General features: G+C 48.5%; 1 protein-coding gene across 1 annotated transcript; it reads left to right on the forward strand.

The window, feature by feature from the left end:
• Window positions 1–6523: 6523 nt before the first annotated feature.
• Window positions 6524–8098, forward strand: LOC137358857 (probable G-protein coupled receptor 139). Its single transcript, XM_068025075.1, has 2 exons — window positions 6524–6602; window positions 7197–8098. The coding sequence occupies exons 1-2, from the start codon at window positions 6524–6526 to the stop codon at window positions 8096–8098; spliced, it is 981 nt and encodes a 326-aa protein (XP_067881176.1).
• The last annotated feature ends 1862 nt before the right edge of the window (window positions 8099–9960 follow it).

A 9960-nucleotide genomic window follows, 5' to 3' on the forward strand; every position in this document is an offset into this window, starting at 1 on the left:
TTCCCCAGTGGCTGCAGCATGGCTGGTGGAAGACTGACGACTTTCACTGGGGTAGACTGCAGATGGACTTGCAGGACGCTCTCGAGCAGCTGTGGGCCTTGAGGGCTCGAATTCAGACTGCAACACCTCGGCATGTGAAGCAGAAGCCTGGGCTGGCTGATGGGAAGCAGCAAGGACAATGATGGAGTTGCGGTGAAGGGAGAACAAATACTGACATCCTCAGAGAGGACAGCAGGTTTAAGCTCCACGAAGCCACTGCCAGTAACATGGGGCAACACATCAGCAATCCTAGTAATCTACTGGATAACAGATTGCTCGACTGCTGTGAGAGCCTGCAAAAACCTTTGAGCACTGAGATCCACAGCCATGATGGCAGCAGTCTGATCCTGCATGGCAGCAAGCATGGTTCTCATGACCTCAGTCTGAGCTTCCACTGCAGCACTGAAACGTTGGGTGTCTGCCGCCTGTGCTGCAGTGGAAACTGAGTGGAAAATGGCAGGAGATCTCAGACCCGTATCATGCTCCTCTTGCTCAATGTGGGAGCTCAGGGACATGGCTGATGACCCTGGCTCCTTCACGTGCAGGAAGTGTGTCCAGCTGCAGCTCTTGTTGGACCGCATGACGGCTCTCGAGCTGCGGATGGACTCACTATGGAGCATGCGCGATGCTGAGGAGGTCGTGGATAGCACGTTTAGTGAATTGGTCACACCGCAGATTAGGATTGCTGAGGGAGAAAGGGAATGGGTGACCAAAAGGCAGAGAAAGAGAAGGAAGGCAGCGCAGGAGTCCCCTGCGGTCATCTCCCTCCAAAACAAGTATACCGTTTTGGATACTGTTGAGGGAGATGGCTCACCAGGGGAAGGCAGCAGTAGCCAGGTCCATGGCACCGTGGCTGGCTCTGCTGTTCCGAAGGGCGGGAAAAAGAGTGGAAGGGCTATAGTCGTAGGGGATTCGATTGTAAGGGGAGTAGATAGGCGGTTCTGTGGTCGAAAACGAGGCTCCCGAATGGTATGTTGCCTCCCAGGTGCACGGGTCAGGGACGTCTCAGATCGGCTGCAGAACATTCTAAAGGGGGAGGGTGAACAGCCAGTTGTCATTGTGCACATAGGCACTAATGATATAGGTAAAAAACGGGATGAGGTCCTACATGCAGAGTTTAGGGAGTTAGGAGCCAAGTTAAAAAGTAGGACCTCAAAGGTAGTAATCTCAGGATTACTACCAGTGCCACGTGATAGTCAGAGTAAAAATGAAAGAATAGTCAGGATGAATGCGTGGCTTGAGAGATGGTGCAGGAAGGAGGGGTTCAGATTTTTGGGACATTGGGACCGGTTCTGGGGGAGGTGGGACTATTACAAATTGGATGGTCTACACCTGGGCCGGACTGGAACCAATGTCCTTGGAGGTGCTTTTGCTAACGCTGTTGGGGAGGGTTTAAACTAATGTGGCAGGGGGATGGGAACCAATTGAGGTCAGTTGACAGTAAGGAGGTAGTAACAAAAGCCTGTAAGGAACTAGATAATGAAGTCAGTGTGACTAAGGGGAAGAGCAGGCAGGGAGCAGATGATGAATATAAAGGGACTGGTGGTCTGAGGTGCATTTGTTTTAATGCAAGAAGTGTAGTAGGTAAGGCAGATGAACTTAGGGCTTGGATTAGTACCTGGGAGTATGATGTTATTGCTATTACTGAGACTTGGTTGAGGGAAGGGCATGATTGGCAACTAAATATCCCAGGATATCGATGCTTCAGGCGGGATAGAGAGGGAGGTAAAAGGGGTGGAGGAGTTGCATTACTGGTCAAAGAGGATATCACAGCTGTGCTGAAGGAGGGCACTATGGAGGACTCGAGCAGTGAGGCAATATGGACTGAACTCAGAAATAGGAAGGGTGCGGTAACAATGTTGGGGCTGTACTACAGGCCTCCCAACAGCGAGCGTGAGATAGAGGTACAAATATGTAAACAGATTATGGAAAGATGTAGGAGCAACAGGGTGGTGGTGATAGGAGATTTTAATTTTCCCAACATTGACTGGGATTCGCTTAGTGTTAGAGGTCCAGATGGAGCAGAATTTGTAAGGAGCATCCAGGAGGGTTTTCTAGAGCAGTATGTAAATAGTCCAACTCGGGAAGGGGCCATACTGGACCTGGTGTTGGGGAATGAGCCCGGCCAGGTTGTTGAAGTTTCAGTAGGGGACTACTTTGGGAATAGTGATCACAATTCCGTAAGCTTTAAAATACTCATGGACAAAGACGAGAGTGGTCCAAAAGGGAGAGTGCTAAATTGGGGGAAGGCCAACTACACCAAAATTCGGCAGGAGCTGGGAAATGTAGATTGGGAGCAGCTGTTTGAAGGTAAATCCACATGTGATATGTGGGAGGCTTTTAAAGAGAGGTTGATTAGCGTGCAGGAGAGACATGTTCCTGTGAAAATGAGGGATAGAAATGGCAAGATTAGGGAACCATGGATGACAGGTGAAATTGTGAGACTAGCGAAGAGGAAAAAGGAAGCATACAAAAGGTCTAGGCGGCTGATGAAAGACGAAGCTTTGAAAGAATATCGGGAATGTAGGACCAATCTGAAACGAGGAATTAAGAGGGCTAAAAGGGGTCATGAAATATCTTTAGCAAATAGGGTCAAGGAAAATCCCAAAGCCTTTTATTCATATATAAGGAGAAAGAGGGTAACTAGAGAAAGGATTGGCCCACTAAAGGACAAAGGAGGAATGTTATGCTTGGACTCAGAGAAAATGGGTGAGATTCTAAACGAGTACTTTGCATCGGTATTCACCGAGGTGAGGGACATGACGGATGTTGAGGTTAGGAACAGATGTTTGATTACTCTAGGTCAAGTCGGCATAAGGAGGGAGGAAGTGTTGGGTATTCTAAAGGGCATTAAGGTGGACAAGTCCCCAGGTCCGGATGGGATCTATCCCAGGTTACTGAGGGAAGCGAGAGAGGAAATAGCTGGGGCCTTAACAGATATCTTTGCAGCATCCTTAAACACGGGTGAGGTCCCGGAGGACTGGAGAATTGCTAATGTTGTCCCCTTGTTTAAGAAGGGTAGCAGGGATAATCCAGGTAATTATAGACCGGTGAGCCTGACGTCAGTGGTAGGGAAGCTGCTGGAGAAGATACTGAGGGATAGGATCTATTCCCATTTGGAAGAAAATGGGCTCATCAGTGATAGGCAACATGGTTTTGTGCAGGGAAGGTCATGTCTTACCAACTTAATAGAATTCTTTGAGGAAGTGACAAAGTTGATTGATGAGGGAAGGGCTGTCGATGTCATATACATGGACTTCAGTAAGGCGTTTGATAAGGTTCCCCATGGCAGGCTGATGGAGAAAGTGAAGGCGCTTGGGGTCCAAGGTGTACTAGCTAGATGGATAAAGAACTGGCTGGGCAACAGGAGACAGAGAGTAGCAGTAGAAGGGAGTTTCTCAAAATGGAGACGTGTGACCAGTGGTGTTCCACAGGGATCCGTGCTGGGACCACTGTTGTTTGTGATATACATTAATGATTTGGAGGAAAGTATAGGTGGACTGATTAGCAAATTTGCAGACGACACTAAGATTGGTGGAGTAGCAGATAGTGAAGGGGACTGTCAGAGAATACAGCAGAATATAGATAGATTGGAGAGTTGGGCAGAGAAATGGCAGATGGAGTTCAATCAGGGCAAATGCGAGGTGATGCATTTTGGAAGATCCAATTCAAGAGTGAACTATACAGTAAATGGAAAAGTCCTGGGGAAAATTGATGTCCAGAGAGATTTGGGTGTTCAGGTCCACTGTTCCCTGAAGGTGGCAACGCAGGTAAATAGAGTGGTCAAGAAGGCATACGGCATGCTTTCCTTCATCGGACGGGGCATTGAGTACAAGAGTTGGCAGGTCATGTTACAGTTGTATAGGACTTTGGTTCGGCCACATTTGGAATACTGCGTACAGTTCTGGTCGCCACATTATCAAAAGGATGTGGATGCTTTGGAGAGGGTGCAGAGGAGGTTCACCAGGATGTTGCCTGGTATGGAGGGCGCTAGCTATGAAGAGAGGTTGAGCAGATTAGGATTATTTTCATTAGAAAGACGGAGGTTGAGGGGGGACCTGATTGAGGTGTACAAAATCATGAGAGGTATAGACAGGGTGGATAGCAAGAGGCTTTTTCCCAGAGTGGGTGTTTCAATTACTAGAGGACACGAGTTCAAAGTGAAAGGGGAAAAGTTTAGGGGGGATATGCGTGGAAAGTTCTTTACGCAGAGGGTGGTGGGCACCTGGAACGCATTGCCAGCGGAGGTGGTAGATGCGGGCACGATGGAGTCTTTTAAGATGTATCTAGACAGATACATGAATGGGCAGGAAGAAAAGAGATACAGAACCTTAGAAAATAGGCGACATGTTTAGAGAGAGGATCTGGATCGGCGCAGGCTTGGAGGGCCGAAGGGCCTGTTCCTGTGCTGTAATTATCTTTGTTCTTTGTTCTTTGAGACAATGGTTACCAGACGCTGTATCATGGCTGGGTTCGAGTTAGTGACCAATTCCACAGCTGAAAGAATAGACTTCATGAGCCATATCCTCTGCGACATTGGAATTGGAATCCTCCATATTCCTTGATGGTGACAACAGACAGCCTGACAGGCCTGTCAATGGATATTGTCTCATCACTCTCTGGGCTGGATTGTTTGGGCCCCGTTGAGTTGAGGTCGGAGGCGGTCGACTAGAGAATCGCGATGGGTGGTAGGGGCAGAGAACCTGTCGTCACCCCATCGCCAGGTGATCTTGCCGGGGAGAGGGATAGGCTGACGGTGACTTTCCCACCCAAAGGCCAATTGCGGGCCTTCCGTGGTCACCTAAGGGGCAATTCCTGCTACCTCTGGGACCTCACGAGCCATGTGGGGGGGGGGGTGGAGGGGTGTTTGTGCGTACCTCTGTGAAGTGGGGAGTGCACCTTGCAAAACGCGGGACCCTTCCTACTGGCTTGGTGGAATCTCCCTCCTCTATGGGTAATCTATGGACCACAGAAGAACATCCCAGGACACCCCTACCCCTGGGCTTTATGGCCACCCCTTCAATCCCCCACACCAGAGACTTCCAGACTGGCCATGGTGAACCCACCTCACTCACCTTGGGTCCACGTTCCAGCACTGAACTTGTGTCCAAGACCTCTGCAGTACTGAAAGTGACCACCTCTCCTGGTGCTTGTGCCGATACTGCTGAGCTGCCAGTTCTCTGAATGGCCAGCAGCTGTTGGAGGTAGGATCCTCATTTTTAAAGGGACTTGGATCCTAGCATAAGACATTTAGACAAAAAACAACGCAGGGTCGCTTTGGGGCGAGGTGGGGGTGGGTGGCACGAAGAGGTCGAGGTGTTGTTAACCCCGCCTTTCTGGCCCGGCGCTAGGAGCCACGCCTGCTACACATATCCAGCCCCATATCGCTGTGATCGCCTCCTGTCCCACCACACACTAACATATCTATGTTCATCTTATATTGGCCTCTTGTGCATTCCTGATTTTAATATCGTCACCATTGGTGGTAGCACCTTCAGTTGTATGGACCCTAAGCTCCAGAATACCATCTCCGCGCCTCTCCTGCTCACTTTATGTCTTTAAAACACTCCTTGATGCATATTTCTTTGATCCAGCTTTTTGTCATCTTACCTACAATCTCCTTATGGAGCTTGGTATCTTATTTTGTTACATAATGCGCCTATGAAACATCTTGGGACATTTTACAACATTAAAGGTGCTATAGAAATACAAGTTGTGGTTATTGTTGCTGTCCAGTCCATCACCCTGTCTATGCACTCATGAATTCTATTACTATCTTGCTCGCTCATCACTATACTTCCACGCTTCATGACTTCTGCAAATTGTGACATTGTGAACTGTAGCCTCCCCTTTCGGTAACCTGTGGCCCATGGATGGACCCTTGGCAGCAAAGGTGATTCTCCCTGAAATACCCCCGCACTAAGCGAGCACCATCACCCACTTTCCAGGGGTTACCATACTGGCACTGGCAATTCCAGCCAACTCACCTGGGGTCTGGGACTCCAAGGCTGCTAATATCCCAGGTGTGGTATAGTACCAACAGTAGTCCCTGCTACCTGACTATCCCCTGCTGCAACACTTGATTTACTTCTGGTCTGGGACTCTAACAATGGACCTGGTCCCAGACCCGTTGTAGTACCGGAACTGGCACCGATCAGCTGACTGTGCGTGGTGTCATCGCCAGACTTACCTATTGGTCTGGGGCACTATGGGTCTAGGATGTAATACTGGCAGTTCCACTGCTCTCAGTGGCGTTGCCGATACTAGTGAGCAGCTGGCCATGATTGTTCAGCAGCTTTGGCAGATGGGATTCCCATCCTTTAAGGGATGTGGACCACGGCACCAGGCAGTTAATTGCTGAAGAGCCACACGGTGTGTAGGCTCTGAATTTCTATGACAGGCCCGCCGTCAGGAACCCCACTGGCTCCACTAAATTCAGCTCCCTGTCTCCAGCAGAAATTCCTGTCACTGGGAAAATAATTCGATGCATACTGAATGCAACAACAAATGTGCAATTGTCATCCTAAACTCCTTGAAACTGCTGTTTTCACTCCCAACCTGGAGTAAAATATCCTGATAATTTCCCTTGTTTACTTTTATCTTAGTGACGATTGAGATTATTTGTTTCATTGCTTTTTCAGTGGACTCATTCCCAATTATTCCTTTGAAATAATTGAATTCCGTGCTGCCTATCACAGGTGGGGGAATCTCTCAGTCAGTCCAACATTTAATTTCCTGCTCAAGAGCGACGTGCAGCAGACGTTGTAAATCTGAAATAAAAAACAGAAAATGCTGGAAACATTCATCAGGTCTGGCAGCACCTGTGGAGAGAGAAGCAGACTTAATGTTTCAGGTCAATGACCCGTCATCAGAACTGGGAGAGTTTAGCAATGGATCAGATTTTAAACCAGACAAGGAAAGGAGGGAGGGGGATGATTATGATTAACATTGATTTTAACATGTCAGTATCATCCTCTTTTCATTTAATCTCTCCTGCCTTCTATTACAACACTTCCCTTGATCTTTCAGCTTCCATCATTTCAGTACATCACTGGATACAGGAACATATTTGTAAATCTCAATAAGTCCTCAATCAAACTGGCAACTATGCTCCTAGACTGATGTATAATTTCTCTATTTATTCCCCTTCCTCACAGTTAACTTGCTGACGATTGGGATCTTATCTCGGGGAAAATGCGGGCTCTCCAAATGTGTCACTCGCTACCTGGTAGCCATGGCAGTGGCGGATCTCCTGGTCATTATCCTGGACCTGATATTGAGACACATTCCCATTCTTTATCCGGAACAGTTTCATTTCCTGTTGTCCATCCCCGTGTGTAATGTCCACGCTATCCTGCTTTACACAGCCACAGACTGTTCTGTCTGGTTCACCGTCACTTTCACCTTTGATCGATTTGTGGCCATTTGTTGCCAGAAGCTGAAAAGTAAATATTGCAGTGAGAAAACGGCGGCTGTGGTTCTGGGAACAGTGATTGTGCTGAGCTGTTTAAAGAACATCTTCTGGTATTTTATGTTCACAGGTCGGTATTTGCTGTGGAACATCCCATGGTTTTGTGATGCAGCAGAGGATGCTCGAAATTCTCCTGTCTGGGGAGCAATCGAGTTCCTCCATTACATTCTAACACCGTTTGTCCCATTTATGGTGATTGTACTGCTCAATGCTCTCACCGTCAGACACATTTTAGTGAGCAGCAGAGGTCGCAGGAGACTCCGGGATCATAGCAGTGGGGACAGATGCAAAGACCCGGAGATGGATAGCCGAAGAAAATCCATCATATTGCTGTTAATTATCTCGGCAAATTTCATTCTGTTATGGGCAGTGTTAATGGTGTTTTCGATATGGAGCCGGATGTGGTATTTGGGCTATCACTCTGTATTTCTACCCGAGTTTCTGCGGGAATTGGGTTTTATGCTACAGCTGCTGAGCTGCTGCACAAACACTGCAATTTATGCCGTGACCCAGACTCAGTTCAGAGTGCAGTTGAAGAATGTGCTGAAATATCCCTTTACTCCAATTTTTAAATTCATTCAATGTTGAGATGTGTGCGTGAGATAGAGACAGACCCGTTGTCGGTGCGAGAGAGAAATGCAGGGTGTGTGTGAGAGAGAATCAAGCAGGGAGTGGGTGAGAGAGAGACAGACAAGGAGCGTGTGCGAAAGAGACAGACAGAGAGTTTGGGAGAGAGACCGTTCGGGAATGTGTGTGAGAGAGACAGACAGAGATGGAGTGTGAGGGAGAAAGACAAGGTGTGTATGTCAGAGAGATAGACAGGGAGTGTAGGAGAGTGAGACATTCAGGGAGTGCGTGAGAAATAAAGAGACAGGAAGTGAGTTTGAAGGAGAAAGACAGGGTGTGTGTGTGAGAGAGAGGGAGACAGACAGGGAGTAGTGTGAGAGAGACAGACAGGGAGACTAGGTGAGGGAGACAGACAGAGAGCGTGTCTGTGTGTGAGAGAGAGAGAAAGGCAGGGAGTGTGTCTGAGAGACAGAGACAGACAGGGAATGTGTGAGAGAGACAGGTAAGAAGTGTGTGAGAGAGGAAAACAAGCAGGGAGTGCGTGAGAGATTTATAGTGAGAGTGTGGGAGAGACAGAGAGGGACTGTGCGTATGAGAGTGAGGTACAGTGTGTGTGAGAGAGACTGACAGGTTTTGTGTGTGAGAGAGAGACTGTGAGGCAGTATGTGTGAGAAAGACAGACAGAGAGTGTGTGTGAGAGACAGACAGGGTGTGTGTGTGGCAGATGCAGACAGGCAGTAATTGAAAGAGAGGCAGACATGCATTGTATGTGAGAGAGACAGAGGGGGCGTGTGTGTGTGATAGAGGCAGTCAGGCCGTGCGTGAGAGACAGACAGTGCGTGTGAGAGATGTAGGCAAGGAATACGTGTGACTGAGGCTGAAAGGGTGAGTGAGAGAGAGAGACAGACACGCTGTGTGTTTGAGAAAACAGCCAGGTCATGTTCATGAGCGAGACAGGCATGGAGTGTGGGACATGCAGGGATTGCCTGTGAGACCGAAAGGGAGGAAGTCTGCATAAGTAAGGCAGACAAGGAGTGTATTTGAGATGCAGACAGGAAGGGTGCATGAGAGACAGTCAGCGATTTAGTATGAGAGATACGGACACGCAGTTTGTGAGCTGGAGAGAGCGACAGGGTGTGTGTGTGTGTGTGTGTGTGTGTGTGTGTGTGTGTGTGTGTGTGTGTGTGTGTGTGTGTGTGTGTGTGTGTGTGTGTGTGTGTGTGTGTGTCAGGCAAGGCATGAGAGACAGAGAAAGAGAGAGAAAACAGGGACAAGGCTAGAGAGTGAGACAGACAGGGACTGAGGTAGTTGGGGACATGGAGTGAGATAGTGACTGGGAATGGGAGACAGAGACAGGGTTTTTGAATGAGAGACAGGGAGAGAGGGAGTGTAGAGAAATGTAGGTAAACAGGGAGTTAGAGGTGGTGGAATATGAGAGAGAGTGAGACAGAGAGAGAGTGAATGACAAAAAGAGTGACAGGAGTGAGGGAACGAGACAGAGCGGGACCAGGCGTGAGAAGGGGAGACATGGAGTAGAGAGATTGAGTGTGAGAGACAGGCAAGGAGTGATAGAGAAAGAGATGGGATTGCGGGACTGAGAAAGGGAGTGGCAGAAAGTGAGAGACAGACATGAAGTGTGAGAGATAAAGGGAAACGGAGTGCTGGCACAGTGCTGCAGTGGTTAGCACTGCAGCCTCATAGCTCCATGAACCCGCGTTCGATTCTCGGTACTCTCTGTTCGCAAGTTCTGCCTGTGACCCCGTGGGCTTTCGCCAGGTGCTCCGGTTTCCTCCCACAGCGAAGGACTTGCAGGTTGATTTAAAAATTGGCCAACTTAAATTGCTCCTCGTGTCGGTAGGAAATGTGAGATTACTGCAGGGTCA

The sequence above is a fragment of the Heterodontus francisci genome, unplaced genomic scaffold, assembly GCF_036365525.1.
Source record: "Heterodontus francisci isolate sHetFra1 unplaced genomic scaffold, sHetFra1.hap1 HAP1_SCAFFOLD_157, whole genome shotgun sequence".
Classification (NCBI taxonomy): domain Eukaryota; kingdom Metazoa; phylum Chordata; class Chondrichthyes; order Heterodontiformes; family Heterodontidae; genus Heterodontus; species Heterodontus francisci.

What these genes read in the sequence shown, in the direction of transcription:
- LOC137358857 (XM_068025075.1), top strand. Translation starts at nt 6,524, where the DNA reads ATGCATACTGAATGCAACAACAAATGTGCAATTGTCATCCTAAACTCC. An exon ending in GTTTTCACTCCCAACCTGGA is followed by an intron (nt 6,603 to 7,196) that starts GTAAAATATCCT and finishes CCTTCCTCACAG; the next exon opens with TTAACTTGCTGACGATTGGG.